The following is a 21,618-nucleotide window of genomic DNA, read 5'->3' on the forward strand; positions in this document are numbered from 1 at the left end:
GCTGCCCGGGTCACCCCGGCCCTTCACGCTGCTCGCGGTTGCTGTCATCTCGTCCCCCTCCCCGTGGCCCCGTGATGCGGGCCTAGCCGCATGCCCCACCTTTAAAGGCATTCCCAGGCAGCTTAGGGTTTCGATGTCACTGTAGATGGACTTCTTTCATTTTCCAGCTGCTTGCCACGGGGTATTTAATACGAGGGCCGATAAGGCTCTTCAGACCCAACACTGAGAAGCAGTGACCGTGCTGCATGAGCTTAATTTTGGTGAGTTAAGCAGAGCACAAATTTGAGCTTATTTCTGGTCAATGTGAAAATGACGTCCACGTTAAAAAAAAAAAGTATTAATGAGAACATTCGTTTTCTTCTTAAAAGTCCTAATTTAAAAAATTCTTCCCCTTCTATATTACTCTGAAGCCAATTCCAGGCAAAATAGAATTTCAGTATAACAATTTCAGTGTCACAATGTATCAATCACCCAGGGAAGTGTAGAGGCTGCCGAGCAGAGCCTCTAGGAAGCATTCTCACCCCCAAGAAACAGTCCAGTTCTGTCCAATCCAGGACGAACCAGATGTCCTGACCTTTAGCAGATTTTAGCAGATTCAGTTAATGCTTTCCAGTAACAGTCATTAACAGTTCGCCGCGAAGCCTGTGAGATTCAAGATACAGCTCACACAGGGAGTGAGGGGACGATGGCACCAGGTTTCCCCTCCTGGAACTCGGCCTCTGGCGACTTCGGATCAGTCCCTGAACACGGCTTCCGATGTCAGCGGGGTTCGGGCGTGATGGCAGGCGCCCGCACAGAAGGTGGCAGGGAGAAGACACGTGTCCAGGGTTCTGTCTCAGCACACAGTAACTGCTGTGATGCTCCTAACAGGGGCCGAGGGGTTTTTCCATAATGCACCGAGTACCGAACAATTTAAATGACACTAGGCATGCCAGAGGGCTTCCTGGGCAGCTCAGAGATTAAACCGTCTGTCTACAATGCGGGAGACCTGGGTTCGAGCCCTGGGTTGGGAAGATCCCCTGGAGAAGGAAATGGCAATCCACTCCAGTACTATTGCCTGTACAGTCTATGGGGTCGCAGAGTCAGACACGACTGAGTGACTTCAGTCAGTCAGTCAGTCTAGGCATGCCAGAATGGCATGGTTTCCACTCGTTAACTAGGATTTATGTATTTAAAAGGCTTCCATGTATTAATATGTGCTGGCTCAAAGAAGTTGAGGAAGCTATGACTGTGGTTCTTTATGAAGATAAGCGTGCAGGGAAGTACTGTCAGCTGACAGCAATTCCTAACACCCCCCACCCTCCTCCCAAGAGACACCCCGCACCTCCCGAGAGACCCAATGTGCCCGTAAGCCGAAAGCAGGTAAACAAGCTGGAGGTGCCAACAAGTGGTCCGCAGGAGTGCTCCACGGGCAATCGCAAGAGGGAAGCACAGCTCACAAGCAGAAGGCCAGGGGACAGTTCCCGCCACAGGGCCCGCCGCCCCCACACTGCAAGCACACCCAGAAACACAGCGCGTGTGAGTTTTTTATTCAATCTGTAAAGGACAGTTTAAAAACAAAATGTTAGTAACACTCGGAGAACACTGGTTTTGTTCATCTGATACATCTTCTATCTTCACCAATTTTTTATTACAAAAATCAGAAAAGTAAAAATTCACGACAACAGTCGCACAGTGTAACCACTAGCTGCGTAAACAAAAGCTAATTTCTATAAAACCATAAACAACGCAGCTTTATTAAGAGAGATTCAAAATTCTGTTAACGGGATACACATTGTGGTATATATTTTAAAGCAGAAAACCCCAAAAAACAAAAGCAAGGAGAAAAGAAAGTATAGGTCGAAAGGGTCAGTTAGGTATGTTGGCCTGACAGTCCCTACAAAGAGTAACTCCCACTGCATACAGAGGAAACCGTTGTCTGTGGTAGAAGTCCTCAAGCCCGAGTAGGAAACCCGGGGAAAAACACATCAGGTCGGCAGTCAGGCCCAGGCCGCACGTGCCGTCGGTGGAAACGGCAGCGAGCGCCACCGTTCAAGGAGGCACCGCGGGCGTCCTCAGACCACTGTGTGTGTGTACCAGGAAGATCTTCTCCACGTGGCAGGCAGCAAAGGTTCCATGAAAAAGACAAACGCTCTTTTCTTCGTACAAATCACTGCAAGAAATCCGTGTAAGGCTGTAACTTGCATAGGGACATAGTTGTCTTCTGTCAAAAACTCTACAGGGAAGAGGAAAAGCAAGCTCTTCAAAATGATGCCCACGTGCCAAGGGGCGGGTTTACCAGGCACCTCACTTAACTGTCTCCGATTCTTCATCAGATAAAATTTAATTCGACAGAAGGGGAAATGGCAATTTAAGGTGACAGTATTCAAAAGAGAATATCGAGACTGGCAGCAGAAAACGTTAAGTTCTAAAAGCGCGTCCTGAAAGAGGGCCCCCTGTCCCGCGGAGACAGCCGTGAGCTGAGTAAGCCCTGCCTGCACGCACCGGGACTTGAGGAGGCCTGCCACACGGAGCGTGCTTTTCCAGAAAGCGAAAGCATGCGCCGCCGCACGGCCGTGGCGCTCCTCCGGGGCGGCGGAGGCCCGCGGCCCTAGGAGCCGTGGGGCAGGTGCGCGGCGCCCAGCGCGGCGCCGTGGAGGCCCCGCTCCGCCTGCACGGAGCTGGCGTGCTCCAGCGTGCTGCTGAGCTCGGGGACGCTCTCGGCCGTGTCTCCAAAGCCGTGGTAGTGTCCGTAGCGCAGGCTCTCCTCCGCCCAGGAGGGCCTGCTGGCCACGCAGCTGCTCGGGCTCCCGTCGAGATGCAGAGAGCCGCACGTCTCCGGGCTGACTTGCGGGCTCCTTTCCGGTTCCTCAGTCCCGTTAACGCCGGGGGAGCCCTGGCTGCTCCGGAAAGGCGGCCCTGGAACTAGGCCAGTGCCGACTCCGTTAAGGCCTGCCGAGCACTGGCCACTCCTGCTCTCCATCCCACCGGGCTGCGCCGTGGAGGGTAAGTCCAAGTGTCCATTGGCGACACATCCATTTGTCAGTGTATTCGATACGGAGCTACTGTTTTTCATATCTGCATTAAGAAATACACCTGTCACCAAAATTCAGAACCAGAAGGGAGGAGAGACTATAAAACGCTTCCTTGCTGCTACCGTTTTACAAGATTTAGCTTCTTTTCTTTACACAAACCAGTTTCTTTTGCAAGGCAAAAAACTGTGCATAAGTGATTTAAAAATAAAACATGGCCAGTTGCATTTGCCCGGTAAGATAGGAAACACTTAAGAAATTTCACTAGTGTAGGGGAACCAAATGAAAAAAGCTTCAGCTGACAAATATGCCACGCGCAAAATACCAATAGCATTGAACTGCTCTCAGTTTAAGACTAGGTTTGGAGAGCAGTTTTAAAAATCATGACCCTCAAAAAAGTCCATCAGAAAGGAACGTTCAAGTGTTCCCAACAAAGTGTTAAAAAACAGAAAACTTCAAGCTTTTTTTTTTTTTTAAAAGAAAAGCAATTGATGAAGCGTGTGAATTAAGGAAGCTCCCAGGATGACATGGACAGCGTCACCGGAGGCTCCTCACCGTGCCTCCTCCAAAGCGGGGGAGCCCACACAGGGGTGGGAGCGGGGCTGTGGTTCCTTAGCAATGCCTGGATCACACAGCGTTTCTGCAGGACGCCACAGAGCAGCACAGGCAGGCCGCAGAAGACCACGAACCCCAAGATCCCACGCGTGCAGTCCTGAGCCACGAGCACGTCCTGAAGTGTCCTCTGGGTTCAGCAATTAGTGACTGTGGTGTCCAAGGATCCACTGTCAAAACCCATAATCTGCATATACAGACATCCGTTAAGAGGGGATGTCTTATGGGAAAAAAAAGTCAGTCACAAAACATTTGGCCACACGGGAACAGGCAATGACAAGGTATTTTTCTGTATAACGAAACCTGAGGATTAATTCACGTTCACAGGAATTCACATAACAGTACAGAAACAGTCTAAGGTTGTGACTTGCTTGATGATGTTAAATTTTACCCCAATGTCCTGCACTCCTGAAGCAAGGCATGACATTAAAGCGTGACTCTGTCACCTTCAGAGTGAGGACAGATTGCTGTGTCCCTGGCCCTATCACAGCCCCCACACCATGACCCCCGCCCGGGCTGGCACTCGGATAGCTTTCTGTGTGTCCCGCAAGTTTTCCTGATGATGGAAAATCACAGCCCATTCAATGAACAAAAACATCTAACATGTCACTAATTTTCAATTTTCTCGCAGTTTAAGTGATAGTTTAAGAACCTCTATAAATTCTTCAGAGGATTGTGGATTATTTCTTTTCAAATTAAATGACAGCTTTTCTATTTAGTTAAACTCAAGGCTGGAGAACAAGTGTTTCAAGAACTAAATATGACGTAAAAGTGAAAATAACACAAGCTATTCCCAGATAAATATTTATTTTTTTTCAAAAACCAGAAGCTTTCCCTGGGTAATAAAAACTCGTGGGTAGGATGGTGACCTTGATAGTTATTAAGACAACCATGGTACTACTAACAGAGATGGAAATTGTATTTTCAGGAGACTGGGCCTCGGAAATCCGGGTTGATTAGACTGGTATTTTTTCGTTTAATGTTCACTGCGTGGGTGCTGTTTTTCTCTGGTGCCCAGTTGGAGTTCCATTATGCAACCTCACAACCAAGGTTAGCAGAACCTCACGGCATCACGGAACAAACATCTAGTAAAACTGAGCGTGAAAACGGCAAGCGTCCCAGAGACGGGCTGAGACTAACAGCGCCTCGCGGGACCTGCCTGCTGATGCCCTCCACTGCCGCCGGCCCAGAACCCCGCAAACTCTGCTCCAGGCTGCCTTCCAGGACTCCCCCCCCACCGCTCCACCTTGTCCACCCACTGCAGGTCATCTCTAGCGATTTAGCACATTTTGTTTGCTGAAAGAGTGTTATAAATGAAATGATGAAAAATACGGGGAATGCTTACTTGAGAGCTAGTCCATGGGACGAGCCGAGTTTGACTAATGGGCTGTTTGATGCCAGGTTCAAGTGTGGCATTAAATTTAACTTGAAAACCCAGGGAAATAAAATGTTTGAAGATCAAAGAGTGATGACTTCTATCTTTTTAAAAGCATGTAGCAATGCCACTTTTTTTTTAAGCTGGCTTTGAGTTTTGTTATTTATCTTTACCAAGATTTAAAAATGTATTTTCCAATCAGAACTCCTCTTGGAAAATCTGCCCACTTAATTACCCGGCCAAATGGTGACTCTACCCATTAACAATTCTGTAGCTTCTAGACAGATGCACGCATTTTCATTATATGAACAAAGATGATTTTTTCATGTACCCCTGGGAAACAAGAATTAGGCATACAGACATAATAATAAAACTTAAAAAAAGAAACAGTATCTATTTCCAAATACATTAAAACATTAAGAGAATGGCTGAAATGTGTTCATGCTCACCTAAATAAAAGAATGATAGAAGAAAGCATTAACTAAATGGCTAAATGTTTACTCTAAATACTAACAGAAACAGAGCCCTTACCTTTTAAAAAACAAAAGTGACTATCAACTGTTTTAACATACTACAAGTTTTAGTGAAAAAGGTGTTTTGTGCTGACACGATACTCAGCATTTTAGTAGATTCAGAGTGAATGTCACACAAACCAAAGCAACCAGGAGGGCTGAGTGGGATATGCCATACTGGCCTGACTGGTTCCAAGTCAAAACCATGACATCCACTAGTTCTCAGCGTTTACAGCCAGCCTTTCCTTCCGCTGTTTATCCCTTTGAAACTACTAGCAATAGCTATTTGTTTGATAAATTCACCCCAAAGTCCTGTATCGGAAAATGAAAAATGGTAAACCTCATTAAAGTCAAACAAGGCACATTGAGCAAAAGCCTAGAATCAAAATAGAAAGATTGCACTTAGATTTTTCATATCCATAAAATGCACCAAAACACTTAATTCTTGTATCTACAAACTTGTCCAAATCATAGCATGACATTCTTTAAATCGCTGGACAAAGTGCAAAAACTGTCTGAGCCAACTCATGTTAGAAATAACACGCATACTGGTTCTTGCAACGACAGGGGGTCTGCATTGCTGAAACAGTATAGATTTCTATTTCTTTCGGTCCAACGGCACCGCCCTCCGGCAGTTTGGTGTCTTCGACCGTTGGACCGCGGCTGCAGCTAACGGGAACCTGTCCGCCCCCACCTGTGACGAGCTCTCTGTCCACGTGCATCTTGTCGGGGTCGTCTTCCGCCTCACCACTCGCGAGCGGCATGGACTCATCCAGACTGTGGGCTGCACAGAAAACAGACACGTTCAGGCTCCTTGCACCTAAGACAGATGCGCCCCACTCCTTGTCGTCAGAGCCCTGGATGCTCCCAAACTGTCAAATGGCTTAATAATCTATGGATTACCAATGACCTTGGCACACTACCAAGAAACTTACTTTCCCACAATAGAGAATAATTCCTGAAACACGCGGCTTTGATGAAGTCATGGCAATTCAGACACCTACTCGAGATTTACTTGCTGGCGTAAATTCTCATTTAAGGCTGGTATTTGGGCAACATAAAGCAGTTATGTAACAAGAAGACATTTATTTCTAAATACTTTTAAAGATTCAGGATACTCTGTTACACCCCCAAATGTTCCTTCAGTTGTTTTTCATAAAGAAATCATCATTCTTGAGTAACATAAAAACCATTACAATGATCCTCAAATTAAGACATCAGTGATTTCATTAATAGAAAATAAAGAAAATCCCAAGGTCAAGACAAGCTCGTCGGATACGGGCTGAGAGCAGCTCAGGCCCTGTGCCCCAAGAGGTGACACAATTGGGAACAGCCAGTAAGGTTCTGGGCTCCAGGACGTCAGGGGCTGAAGCCACACACGCGCCTTAGGGCATGCCCACACTTGCACCGTGGAGAACAGTGCGGACGCACAGTTGGTAGCCCTTCCTGCGGGGCTCACACTCTGGGCAAACACCTGCTGCTAACCCTGGGGCCCCTACTTCTCAGGAGCAGCCAGTGCCACGCTGCACATAGCTATCCAGTCTTAAAAAGCAGGCATTTTTACATCATCAGATCTGAAAGACACTGCACGTCTTGCCCATATGCATTTACCACAAAACAAACACGTCCCAACAACTAAATTGAAAAGGACCCTTAAAGCTGAGTAACAACTCCCCGAATGGCTGGACCACCAATAGCTCACCCACCACCCAGCTCCGCACTGCTGCCTGAGTGGGGCTCCTTTTCCGTCGTGAACACTGTAATGAACTACCATCCCTAAAAAGGTACTTCTGCTTATGGTTCTGCTTCTTCACCAAGATAAACTAGAATGGTTTCTGGGTCACAGGAGATATACAGCAAGTAAGTAACAACTTTCAGTGCTATTTCTTTCAAATAAACATTTAAAAACAGAAAGACTTGAACTCTGCAGCTTCAACTACTTCTAGAGGCACATGAACTGTTTTCAATATCGGAATGAACATATCAGTTTCAGAGTATCCCCAAACTGTTGAAAGTTTTAGATGAAAAAGTCTTAATAACAGAAACACAAACTCGACGATTAGTATGCAGAAGAAACGAACAGAATGGTGTGACGTGCGCTGTTAAGAAAAACCAGGAATCTGCACAGACACGAGGCCACAAACACCCTAGAAGCAGAAGTGCTTTGAAACCAGAGGCAACAGACAGAGGACTTCAGTGGTTCTCAAAGCTTTTCTTAATCCTCCAAGGCCCCACTGAGGTCAGAGACAGGCTAGGTTCCAGCCTCACTACCAAACAGGGAACTTTCAAAAAATGAGTGGTAAACAGGCCATCTTTTCTTAAAAAAGAAAGTGGGGGTGGTTGGGGGAGGAAGTTCAGGTACCAGGAGACAAAACCCTCGCAACCTGATTCTGTCTCCGCAGCGACCAGGGCCCACGTCTGATAAGCCAGATCAGGCAGTTGACGGAGAAGCAGTGCGGGCTATTGGGCAAAGCCACAAACGGCCTGAAACGAAAGGTCAGACTTCACTGGGGATACAGCACAGACAGCTTGACGAGGCCATCCTCCCGCTGCCTGGCTTTGTTCTGGAATTCAGGGCCAGTGCTCCTCAGGGAAAGGGACATCTAGGTTACAGCTGCAACTTCAGATCTCTGAAAGCAGGTTTTAAAAAGAAAAGCTGACAGGTACGACATGAGGACCCCCTCTTCCCCAAAAGGCACAACAGAACAGCTTCACGAAAGCCAGTCAACTGTCTGTTCATTCCCCAAGCCCCGCGCCTGGAGTGTCCCACCAGTGGACGCAGCCCACACTCCAGCTGGAAAGGGCACAGCCACAGAAAGCAAGCAGGGCCATGAGGGACAGCCCGTCAAGACTGGCAACCAAATGAAGCAGGGCAAGAGGGCAGACCTGCCACTAGGGGGCCCGGAGAGCCGGTGGCGAAGGGAGCCAGAGGACATCCACAGGAGAAAGCCCGCAGCCAGGAGCTGGGCCCAGGGCCACTCTAAAGCCGAAGCCGCTCCCTGAGCTAGAGACCCATGCGGTTCCCACAAGGGCTCCTCCCAAGGCCCTCTTTTCCGGTGCATCTTTTGTTAATGCGGTTTCTCACCAGCAGAGCAGGATAAACATGTAAAAACGAGACAGACTAAAGGCTTTCAGATGTTAAGAAACTCTTTACTAAATGCGGGAGGCATATGCGAACGTGGACAGACTAGAATTACTTTCTCCGCAGACATTCTTTATGAGGCGTTTCCCCCAGGCAGGACCTATCTGCCAGGATTTGCAACCACTTGCCTGCTAACCTAGCTGCCTAGAACCCCTAATGTATCTTATACCGTCCGTGTCTTTCTTCCCAGCACCTGGAATTAGGAAGGGCTCAGACAGCTCCACGGGAGCACAGAGGGTGTCACCACTTACCTTTTAAAACTGCATTAAAAGCCATGACATTAAAACCAGAACACGGATCTGGGCTTGACTGTTTCTCCCATCACCAGTGCAACTACTCAACGCCCCACGCTGCGTCTGAGAAAGGTGGCTTGTAGACATTTCAGAAAAGACTTTCTTCCAAAATGTTTGATTCTATTTGTTTTAGAAGTTATTTCGCTATCTTCCTACTCCAGTTAAAAGGAAAAATGCCGAAACACTTGTTAAGTGTCCTTATCTTTTGACTTCCAAAGCAGTTATCTGTTGACATGACTCCGATACATGCCAGACAAAGCATACTTATGACAGAACATCAATCACCTACGACTGCCTCAGAATAAGCCGTTTTCTCCTCCCAGAGGCAGAGTCAGGACCAGGTGTGACCACTGCCCAAGCAGCCTCCTGTTCTTGATGCTGGGGCCCCCATTCGGGAAGGTGCCCCGGGGCGACATGGAAACCTGCCCCTGAATTTTCGTATAAACCAGAGAGCTGAATAAAACTAAAGCCAGATGCCAGCTGAATCTGAAACTACAAAACTATTCCTGATGAAGGGTATAGGAAAACATCAGGAAAACCTTCCTTAGCTTTTTAAAGACGGGGGTCTGCAGCACTACAGAGCCTGTTGCCACCAAGGAAGCTTCCCTTTGTGCGGGCTGAGTCAGCTCGGGGAGATGTGCCCGAACTGTGCCGTGCAGGGCCATGGTCCTGGTGCAGAGCGTGTCACAAGATTCTGATCGCCAGGCACACTCAGAGGTAACTAGGGCTTATGACAAACACTTCGTCGGGCTTCTTTTAAAGGCAGAGAAATCTCTCAATAGGCAAAACCCAATCTACACAGTCCTGTACTTGAAGATGTTAAGTGCTTTAGTTAGCTCATGGGGCGTCCTCCTCTACACACTGCCAGCCATGCAAGCACGGTTGGGCACTTCCACGCATGGAGCCTGGGGTCAGGGTAGTGACCTACCGCCCTCTGTGCCTCTTCAAGGGAAGACCTCAAAGCTGATCTGTAACCAAGGTAACTGCCAACCCTCCGGCCTTCCCGCTGGTGGAACCCCATTCCCCAAGAAAGGAACGGCTTCCCTCCATTACTAACTAGAACTGTTCTCTTCGCCTCACAGCACATTTTACTCAGATCACCCTCTGAAGGAAAAGTCCTGTCAAAACCTGAACAGTACAAAGGGCCGGTAGGAAGGTGGCTCTTTCTACATGACCTCTCCTGAGACTCCCACCACAGCCCCAGCTGCAGCAGACGGGGGCGGGGGGAGTTTAGGAGGCCAGGTGAACGGAGGTGCCAACTACAGAGAGTGACAGCTGCGGAAACACTAACAAGGGGTCTGGGGTTCTGTTGGGAGCAGGTGGAGGGGAAGGTGCACGTGACACAGAGGAGCCGACAAAGCATGCCAGGAAGGACCCGCTCCTGGCCGATGCGCGCCGCAGCCACCGCGCACGCGCGGAGGGCAGACGGGCCTGGGAGCTCTGCAGAGCTCAAGACCCACCCGAAAATGACTCGGCTCTTAAGCGCAATTCAGTCAGATGATTCATATATATATATATATATATATATAATACACACACACACACACACAATGCTATGCCTTTGGAGATTAAAACCAGCTTTTGTTAACTGGAACACAATCACAAACGTTTGGTCACATTTTTAAGAGCACACACAGCTGTTCACTGCAAATTGGAGGGAATTCTAAGCATGCAGCAAGGGTTATAGTCTTTTGTGTCAGATATACGGCCCTAAACTAGAAGGAACTAGGTTACAAACATGATTTCTGGAGAAGGAAACGGCAACCCACTCCAGCATTCTTGCCTGGGAAATCTCGACAGAGGAGCCCGGAGGGCCAGTCCACGGGCCGGCAGAGTGGACAGAACTTAGTGACAGAGCATGACCACTCACCCATCTCAAGTCACACCCATCCTCCTCTCCCCTTGTCTTTTTAAGCCTGGTCATCCGTGAACAATGAAGAACAAAAGGTGGAGATTCTGTTATCTCATCCTGAGGAATGTGGGCTGAGCAACTCCCTATGACTGATTTTAAGCAGTCAGACTGTATTTTTCCTAAAAGGTGTTTTTAAATACCTGACATGTTATACGTGAGATGCTAAGCTCAGTAACATACTTATCTGATTAAAACAAGAACCATGAAGTCAACCTAACATCTGAGGTTGGTCTGGTACCACCACAGCAACTGTTCCCCAGATAAACTAGGTTCCTGGGTCAGTCTATCTCTGACACCGCCTCTCCCCAGTCAAGGCTCTGGAGCTACACCTCAAAATACTAAAGATTAAAAACAAGATGAAGCTTCTCTCATGGGTGGGAGTGGCATTTTTCTCTATCCTGGATCATTGATAATTTGCACAAGTTTCCAAGGAATACACTTGTGAACAATTGTACTGTTACTTTTATAAGCTAGAATGCTAACAGCCCTAAGATTTTATTCAACAGCTGCAGCTGAAGTCCTGAGGCCCACCTGTCATTCTATCCTGAGCAAATGGTTGGTCAACATGGAAGGGAAAAAAAAAAAAAAAACCCAAACCTAGTTATTAAGAACTGATATTTCCTTGCACTGTCCTAGATGAACCAAATCTCCCACCCTGGGGAAAATACTACCCTGAAATACTTTTCATCAGTATCAATCTTGGATTTCAACTCACCCTCCTGACCAGGGTGCACGCTGCCCCTGCTGTGAACAGCTGCATCGAAGACACTGTAAAGCACCCGTGTCTGCTGGCGGAGAAGGCGATGGCACCCCACTCCAGTGCTCTTGCCTGGAAAACCCCAGGGACGGAGGAGCCTGGTGGGCTGCCGTCTTTGGGGTCGCACAGAGTCGGACATGACTGAAGCGACTTAGCAGCAGCAGCAGCATGTCTGCTGGACAACGTGCTTTCAAAGGATAGTTTGTATTTGAGCCATACAAATAAATGACCAGTGCCTTAAATTTTTTTTACATCATATGGTTTTCAAAGGAAAAAACCACTCCAATTACTTTAAAATTTTAAAAAACCATTTATTAAGAGAGAGATCCTGCTCTCTATGGATTACAGTAGGTAACTTTCACAACTGTGACACCAAACTTAAGAGTCAATTTTACAGGACACCATCCGTCTTTTAAGAGTTGGCTTAGCCAGAAAAATCTCTGGAATTAATAGCTTTGGGGTATAAAAACATCAGTACGAGTAATTTATTAAATTCTAGGAATACAGAACAGACTAAACTTATTGATAAGGTCCAAGCTACCTATTTATGTAGTCAAGATACTTCAGGCATGTATTTGAAAAGGTAAAAAAAGATTTAATGCCCAGCCTTAGGTGTGTGTAATCACCTGTGAACTCAAACACCAGGTTCCAACCTCATTTTCTTAACTGGCTTCCTTGAGCTGACTGCTAGGAATGGGGCACTCAGGGTAAGTTGTACCTTGAGCTGAATGTGCAGAAAATGAATCTCTAACTCAGCTGACCAAGATGAATCCTTGTCTGGAAGAGGAAAATAAAATCCCCAAACACCTGCATAATTCTTCAAACCCAATTTGCGCAGCAACAGGACCTAGGATGTAAATTCTTAAGTTTCCAGGAAGTCTTGCAAAGGCTCTTCCAAACACATCAATAATGAGGAGATACTGGCCAACTCAACTGAACTGGAACCCTAAAGAGACTAGTTTAAAAGTCTTTAGGTACTTGAATCTTCAGTGAATGTTAAGTGACCTCTCTTTAAAACAGCTGAATTTAAGGTTTATCCTTATGCTAACATGACAGAGACTGTGCCAGGACACAGTGAGACCAGCGACACCGTAATTCCAGAAGACTCACCCGGCAGTAAACCGGAAAATAGGTTTTGAAGTTTAGACATATCTTCACATTCTGGGTATGACTTTTACAACATCTTTCTAAAAATTAGGCCCATAATTTGTACAAGTTATGAGTTTTAGAAACTATTAAATTCATACATTCATTTCTATAGAAAAGTTGCATAATCACAACTTTTCACATCGACCAAAATCTTAAATGTTGTGAAGGAGATAATTCACTTTTTATTGACTCTGGGAGAAATGCTTTTGTCTGGATATGTGCCCAGAGGCACAGCACTGGGAGGGTCAGGCTGGCACATCACATTTAAAGGCACGAGCCACTCAGGTCTTCTCAGACTACACTGGAACGGTTTGTTAAGCCAAAGGGCATGGCTCTGTTTATCCTTGGCAAATCTCGTCCGAGCATGTAATTTCAGTGTGATTACCCTCACTGTCACCTCTAAACTTCCCTTTCCATGTAAGTTTGCTAAACATTCCTGCGAAGCTACTAACATCTTCTGATTATATATATTAATTTTTCCCCCTAAATGAAAGGGACACCTCAAAGAGTGACTAGCTGACTCTGTTTACTTGCACATCCTGAAACCATCTAGAGATAACAAGCTGGAAGGACACTGAGAACCAGAACAACTTACCTTGGAGACGTAGCCCCTCAGTGCGGAGGCGGTGTGCCCGGCCCCGCTATGGCACACACCCCACACTGGGTGTGGAGGCCAGCTGAGGCCGCGTAGCAGGGCAGTGCAAACATCTACCTTCCCCAATGTGAAACTGTAGTTTACATCAGACCAACAACTGTTGTAAGCCCAGGAAAATTCACAGGAAAAAAAATGAGGCACGGGGGCAGATTTTTTTAATAGTTGTATTTCAAGCAGGTACAACAAACGGGAAGACTCTAATTCACGGCAGGTGAACCTGGGTGTGCAGAAAGTCACATACACACGTTTACACTTGGGCCCTAACTGCCCTCTCACACCCTCCCCTCTCGTTAAATGGCCAATCTTCCAAGAAGCAACACAGGAAACCCTGCTCCATCACTGCACCAGAGTCCTCCGGGCACAGCACCCGTAGTGAGGGAGTCATCTCCAAGGCGCGCTCAGCCGTGAAAAAGAGAACACGTTAGAGGAGGGGACAGGTCTGCCTGCCCCACCCACAAGCGGTCTCACCTGCGGTTCTGGCTCTCTTCACTCCAGGGGGTTCCGAATCCTCCAAGCATCTCTTGCGGTTTGCTCCCACACTAACGTGATTAGGAAATAGACTCGGATGGCCTCCATTTAAGGTGCCATTGTGATACAAACGAGTCAGATGACAATTCTGGAGGTTCAAGAGAAACTGGGTGCACTCTTGGAAACCCTGGGTTTGAGCAATGTCTGCTGCCGTCAGGCCACTGGCATTTCTCAGGCTGTGCGACACAAAAACACTGAATTACGCCCCGTTAGCACGCTCATCCGGTCTCTGCTCATCCTGCTGCACTGACTAACTATCTGAAGGCGATATGAAAGAGCATACAGATTTACAGCAAGTCTTCATTAAAGAAGGAGTTGCTCTTCCTGTCTCTGTAACTAACTTCTCTCTTACGCACATTTGATTACTAAACACGATTTGGGAGATAGTAATTTAAAAATCAACATACTAAACTTAAAAAAATAAAAGGCATCTTCCTATTTAACGTCTCAAAATCATTTTTTATGTGAGTCTGAAGAATGAAAATTTATACTAACTTCAGACTTAGCCTGAAACTGAATTCTGTATTATCTGTACTTAATAATCCATTCCTTTAGCTCCAGTAAAATCATAACAAACAAACATTTACTGAATTGTCCATGGCATTCACAACAATTGACTTCCTAAAGCGAAGGTGAGTGGCTTAATGACAAGCCAGAATTCGTACTGACATGTGACACCATAAGTGGAAGTCTAGACGGACGCCCTGAAGCGGACTTACCGTCGGCCTGGAGATCTGAAAAGCTGAGATTTTTGAGATTTTGGCCATAGGAAAACTTGCAGCAGTTTAGACTCTGGCATTTGAAAGCATGTGAATGGATGCCTTCTTCTAATACTGTCCTAGGAGCTCATCCCTGAGGCCGAGTCCTACCATCAAGAAGAATCAACACCACTCTGTGGTTAGTCCCACTGACAAGCACAGGACCGACGGCTCTGCACCAGCTAAGGCTCAGACTAGTCGGGGGGGGGGGTGGGGTGGCAGAGTGTCGATGAAGGCTCTGAGTAAGATGGACAGGCAAGAACCCATCGAAATTGGAGCTCTTAATTAGGAACCAATAAAAATTGAGGGAACAAAAGCAACTCCACGATGAAATTCCCCTGGAAGACAAGAAAATTCACTGCTCTGTGAAAGGATCCGTGGCAGCAAACCAGGCTGCCGGCTGCAGGCTGCCGCAGTGTCACTAAAGAAGCACCGAGGAGCCAAGGCAGCCCCAGCCCTCGCGGCGGACAGCTCCGCTCCGAGCAGACGGCCTCACCTCATCCCAGAAGAACAGCGCACAGCCCCGCACTCTTGTCTCCTAGATTACCACGTTAACAGAAAACCGTGTCAGAGAGAGAACTACAGAACCGGGGACAAGAGAGGATCTTCCACTTTAAAGGTGACCATAGCCCTGTGTTCCTAGCTCCAGCCACAATACTCAAGACAGTCCAAATTCAGAAATGAAACATCCACACACTTCTGGACAGTCTCTAGATACGTCTCCATGTTTAAAACCACAAGAAAAAGAAATGATTTATACAGTTTGAAGAAATGAAAAAGCCCAAACTCAATTTGGTCAGATATAAATGAGACAAGACTTGAGAATCCCCCAAACCAACGATATTTTCTTAAAAACAAAAGGCACTGTGTGTAACACTACTGGGAACTAAAACTGACATTTACCTCGTGGCTATGATTTCTGATAAATATTATTCTGAAATTTCATAGTGTTTTGACATAGAAATTAAAGAAAGGAAATACCAGTTTTGGCAAAGTTAATTACATTAGTTGTGTGTATATAAAATAATCATATACTTGATTTTTAGTATCAGCATGCTATAGAAATTTAACATTCAAGTAACTTTAAGACTGGGTAATTTTTTTAAAGGTTGTATTTCCTTTTCAGAAGATACCATGGGTGAATGGTCCAAAAAGGTTTACTCTGTGAAGAATGTGAACAGAGTAAGTTGCCACAATTTAAAAAAAAAAATTAAATCAACAAAATTTGAAAAGATGAAGACCTAGGATAAGCAGAGTTTATAAAATGATTTCTATAGATATAAATATGAACTTGCTCTCCGAAATCAGATACAGAAATGAGAAACTGTTGCTTAAAATGAGGACACATAAAGCTTTCAGTAAAAATTACTCCTCTAGTGGATGATAAAATAAAGAGCAGAACACAGACTTTTAAAATGGCATTTACACCATAAATGCCAGTCCACCGAAGAACGCGGAGCTGCTCAGGAAGCATGCCAACTTTTTACAGTCATTGAAAGCAAAGCTGTCCAAATTACATTCAGCCCCTTCGCTCTGAAGCAGCCCGAGACCGCGCTTACTGCGCTTCCACGGAAACACGAGGAGACCTAACAAGTAAGACCAGCATCCAGAGACTGCAGAGACTGTGTCTGAGGGGGCGCCCCCGAGGGAACGCAGGCAGGGGTTCCCGCCACCACGGGGGTCCAACACGAACACGCCACTCAGCTTGGCTGGAGCCCAGCAAATTTCCAGGTGGGGTGGCACAGCACTGTCACAGCTCCAAAGAACAGGCGCCAGAGTCAACTCATGCTACGTGCCCCCATGTGTGGACTAAGAAAGAAAGAGCACTCATAAGCCAAGCTGAACTTCAACTGGCTCCTCAAATAACTCTGAGGGGTCAAAGAGTGATCCAAAAGGGAGTTCCAGACATTCCAGAAGACATACGGACAGACACCAGAATCTGGGCCACGTGGTTGCTGTGAAGAACTACTCGACATCATGTCAGCACCGTCTTCACAGTATTATTAGAAACGGGGACACACAGGATCCCTTCTCCACTTCTGGTGAAGCCACGAAGACTTCAACCACGAGATCTCTCAGTCACTCAGGACTGAACGCAGCACCCAGTTTACCAGTACTGGTGTTCCTCTAAAGCAAAAAGATGTGCGAGCGCCTGGGCCTGGCGCAGGACAGCAGGCCTCCCCACGCCTTCCTCCGGCGCGCCCACGCTCCCGCCTCCCTTCTCCACCTACTGGAGCGTGCGCCTCTGCTCTGCTCACACTTAAACCCTGCTCTACCGGCCGTGCGATCGTACGAGGCACAGAAGTGGGTGGGAAGGAATGGATGGGACCACCAGTTCAGGGGGCACTTTTTCTGCAAAGGGCTAGACAGCAGGGACTTTAAGCTTTCTAGGCCGGACTCCATTCTCTCGTTGTCGCCTGAAGCAGCCTTAGATGATATGCGAGGATTACAGTGCTGGCTATGTTCTAACAAACCTTTAGCTTCAGGCACTGGAATCTGAGTTTCATATATTTTTACATATCGTGAAATGAACCGTTATTCTTTTGATTTTCACTCAACCATTTAAAAAATGTAAAAATCATTCTTAGTTTATAGGCCATACAAAAGAAACAACGGGGGGGACGAATAGATGACATCAGTAACTCGTCTCCTACTTTTTAAAAATCCTGTTGCGGCACAGCTCATGTCCAGTGTTAATTTCCGTTGTGCAGCAAGATGACTCGGGCCTGCGCGCCTGTTTTCTTATCCTCTTCCACCACGGTCTGTCATGATGGGGTTATGATACTGCCGCTCCCTTGTGCTGTGGTGGGGCCTTGTTTATCCACCCTGTGTGTGAGAGTTCACACCTGCCGACCCGAAACTCCCAGCCCTTGCTTTGCCCACCCCTCTCACCCTAGGCAACGGGTCTGTTCTCTCTGTGAGTCTGCGTCTGTTCTGTAGGTAAGTTCATATGTGTCCTATTTTAGATTCCACATACAAGTGATATCATATGGTATTTGTCTTTCTCTGACTAGACCACTAACCCTTAATAAGAGATGCCTATTGGTTCCTGAAAAATGTCTCTCTGGTAATTTTGTGTACTATTCAATTCAAACAAAATCGAGCTTTTTTTAAAGGTTGCCCAATCTGTTAAACCACAAAATGTCAAATACCAAGAAAAATATCTGAAGGTAAACTTCAGAAGAATGTAAAAATAAAAGACTCTGAGAGAGCACGCAGATAATACAATCATTCCTATTTCACTTGAGTGTTTTCACTTCAAAGTTCAAAGTGTCTCACAACTGAATCAGGCAATGTACTTAATGTGAAGAAGGCGAAACTGCCTTTAGAGGTCTGAATCCTCAAACCACCTCTTAATACCTCCCAAGTAGAGCGTTTTCAAGTGTACTCCACAGAGGCTGAAAATCATGCTGGCTTTTTGCTAAAGACTAGAATAAATAATAATTAAGTAGTATAGTTCCCAAGACACTTCAACAAAACAGGCTCAGGTCTTTAAATTCATTTTTTAATATACACTTTCTTGAGCATGTTTCAATTTTGACATTTTAAGAGTTGAAACAGTTACCCTGGTTACAATGTATCGTCAATTTATTAAGCCTTGAAATTCTAGTGTTCCAAGTGTAAGCAGATTTTAAACCTAGTGATTTTGCTAAAAATCCAATGGGAGCTGGCACATGAGTGTGACTTAGGATTTACAGGCTCTCTGATAATTTTACATTCGAATGTGGTCTCTCATGTTACACTACTTTTTAAACAGTCAGGCCTTAACTCTTCAATCCTGAGGTATTTACTACACTTCCTGCTGACCACGCCTACCAACCCCATGAGACTGCTGAAGAAAAAGTTAGTCTGGACTGCAGTCTGCAAACACCAGTCCAAAGGGAAATTCACAATATCTGGTAGATACTGTGCAAAATTACTCTAAGGAACTGTGCTCTGCATGAAAACTGGGGTAGTAATGAAAGTGTATACGTTATTTTTAGATTAAATCATTAAACATACACACCAATTTAATATCTGGTTGATTGTACTTGGGCAAACAGACGAAACCTGATCTAAAATTTACCTCTGCCCATTTCTGAAAGCAAAAAGCCACACATGGGATGTGCTGTTCACCTCTCTGGCCCCCTCTGGTATCCATCTGAAGAGTCTCCGAAAATGGGCAGAGATTTAAAAAAATCAGTCAACTTGGGTGTTCAAATTGGGTCTACTCTGTTAAAGTTTTAAAACTGACTTTCTTTAAAAGCTGACACGAACAGATGCGGAGGCTGGTAATCAATTTGCTGCAATTCGTTACAAAAGCTATGACAACTGTCTTGTGTCAGCAGACCGGCTCCTGTAACTGTCACTGAGGCGACACAGTCATTCTACCCATTTTCTCCCAGTAGCTCCCAGTGCTCTTTCAAAGCTGGAGTATGAAAACACGGGAAGACAAAGAATACTATCTGCTGTGAACTATTCTGCTGAATAATTGGCAAAATAAATCAAACTTTTTATACTCTACTAAAGTTAAAACATAAATTCCCATATACTATATTTTCTGTAATAAAATTCTGAATGGTTTATTACAACGTATTATACCTAAACAATATATCCCCAAAGAACTTTAGAACGAAGCTCCACTCTGCGGCCAGCTAATTCCCCCATCTATCTTCCACTTACAGTGTCACAACATCAGAATATGAGAAGCCGTTCTAATAGTTTTCTTTTTCAAAGAAAATTTGAAAAACCACGGATCGAGAAGTATCCGAAGTACATTTAGGATCTGAGCTGTCACACCACCTTCAGGATGTTTTCTTTTTAATGCCATGTGACAATGAAAGATAACCACAGTTTTTATATAAATAATATTTCTGTTAAAATTCTGATCTCAACTTAACTATTGTTAGTTTACAAATAAAAAGGTAGATATCATAAATTAGGGTAAGCAAAGCATGCAAATCTAAAGAATCTATATCTGAATTCCTAGATTAGCATTAAAACCAATCACCGCAACAAATACCTCAACAGTATGCCTCGTGTGGAGAAAGGAAGCCATACTGAACATTCAATGCCACAACTGTAAGGTTTCGGAGAAGCACCTGTGGCAGTTTCAGCAGTTTCTATATGGAATGCTCCCCCTTTCTAGGATTACTTGAAAAAATCAAGTCAATTCGAATTACGTAGCTGTAAAACATTGACATGTGTAGTTTTTACAGATTCAGAATCTTCTATGTGATTTAAAACGGGCAATGGTTCATAAAACAGGAAACTTAAATAATAAGGGATCACATATTTGCAGGCAACATTTTGATTGAAAATACATACACACACATGAGGTGCAGAAGCGCAGCTACTGAGCGTAAGCCCCTGTCACGTGACCACCTTGGCCAAGAGCTGTCGCTCCGAAACACTGCCTTCTCAATCACTTCTAGTAATGTTTAGCATGAAGCCAATTTAATTATGTCAGTATTTCAACAAAAGTTTAACAGTATGGACTAAAAACCATTAACTCACGATTCTGGTTACTTTAAAATTTGGTATGCTGTATCTCAAATACATTAGTAACTATTCCTAGATGGAAATAAGCAAATACATGGAATCATTAAAAAAAAAAAAGATAAAACATTACTAAATGCCCATTTGTACAGATAAAACATTACAAACATCTAAAATGTCTTCAATCAAAGAAAAACGTGTATTTTTAACCCTTTGGTATCCAAACTCAAATAAGTAATTAGGAAAACGTTCTTAAATATATTTTTCAGGTAACAATAGGAAGAAAGTATTTTTTAAAGTTTCTACTTGAATAAATTTGGTGTCAAGTTTTCATTTCAAGTTCAACACTACTGGGGGTAGTTTTAATTTGCAACTGAACCCCAACTATGTCTGCACACATTAAAATACAACAGCATCATCCAGAGAGTCTGAAAAAATAGTTAACAGGCTCCCACTGCAATTTGGCAAAGGAAAAGACATCTGAATTTAGAAATCATTGCTTTTATTTGAAAGCACTATTTATAAAAGCGGTGATTAAACAAATATGAAAACGTGGGTGCTATTCAGGCTGCTATGACAACAGGTCTAGAGCGCCCCAGGGCCCCCACTAGCTGCTCCTTCCCAGCAAGCAGATCCCAGCAGCTGCCTCGGAGTGATCCCTCCACCTGCCTGCAGTAGCTTAATAAAGGAAACCAGAATCAGGAAACCCAGTCCGCTGCAGTGACAAGGCCACAATGGAATGCACAGGATCCCAAGGTCAGAAACTACTCACTCAGACGACACTTCTCCTTCATTTCACATTTGCACTATTACTCTGAAGGGCAAGTGGGTGAACAAATGAAAAGAAATTTCAAACTTCAAATGTGAATAAATGTCTAATAAAGTAAATATGGATTACATTCTGCCACGGGCAAAAGTGGCAAACTAACTTTTGACACTAACATTAAATATGCTGGTCACATGATTTGCCCCAGTGAAAATTTTGCTTCTAGACGGGGCTCTATGGGTCAGCAAATAAAGGTGGGTCATAAACCTGGACCAAACTAAACCAACTCCATTTCAGTTATGAATTCTTAGAAGTTCAAATACTTTTTTTTGCAACACTGAAAACTCTATTAAGATCCCATGTTAAGACTTCTGTTAACTTTAATCACCTGTGTCCATTTTCTAAATCAGGCAAGAAAGATTTTTTTCAGAGTGAATCACTGAACTTGCCTATTTAAGGCCATGGATGCGTCTTTCCCTATCTGATATCATAACTAACTTTCTCTTGGGATCAAAATAATTAAGTTAAAATATATGTAGCTCATTGGAAGATCTATCCAGTCACCACAGAACCAATGGCTTTTATGAAATACTCTCTTATAGAAAGCTGTGGGACTCTGTCACAATTAAACACTGGCACTTGTATAAAGTGATAATAAAATAGGCTGGCA

The 21,618-nt window shown here is 45.0% G+C and overlaps 1 protein-coding gene across 2 annotated transcripts in view; it reads right to left on the bottom strand.

The window, feature by feature from the left end:
• Positions 1–1,513: 1,513 nt before the first annotated feature.
• ANKRD10 (ankyrin repeat domain 10) overlaps positions 1,514–21,618 on the bottom strand; it is a 31,670-nt gene continuing 11,565 nt past the window's right edge. Inside the window, exons 1-3 of one of the 2 annotated variants that reach the window (XR_005725757.1) lie at positions 13,887–16,891; positions 6,205–6,294; positions 1,514–3,810 (exon numbers count right to left, since the gene is read on the bottom strand). Coding sequence is in view for 1 of the 2 variants with exons in the window: in XM_040267459.1 (XP_040123393.1) it covers positions 2,591–3,057; positions 6,205–6,294; positions 13,887–14,122 (793 nt within the window). In the remaining variant the exon portion in view is untranslated. Of the gene's footprint in view, positions 3,811–6,204; positions 6,295–13,886; positions 16,892–21,618 lie in introns of those variants that run through there. The other variant, XM_040267459.1, reaches the window with a different exon arrangement.

The sequence above is a fragment of the Oryx dammah genome, unplaced genomic scaffold (assembly GCF_014754425.2).
Source record: "Oryx dammah isolate SB20612 unplaced genomic scaffold, SCBI_Odam_1.1 HiC_scaffold_24, whole genome shotgun sequence".
NCBI classification, from domain to species: Eukaryota; Metazoa; Chordata; class Mammalia; order Artiodactyla; family Bovidae; genus Oryx; species Oryx dammah.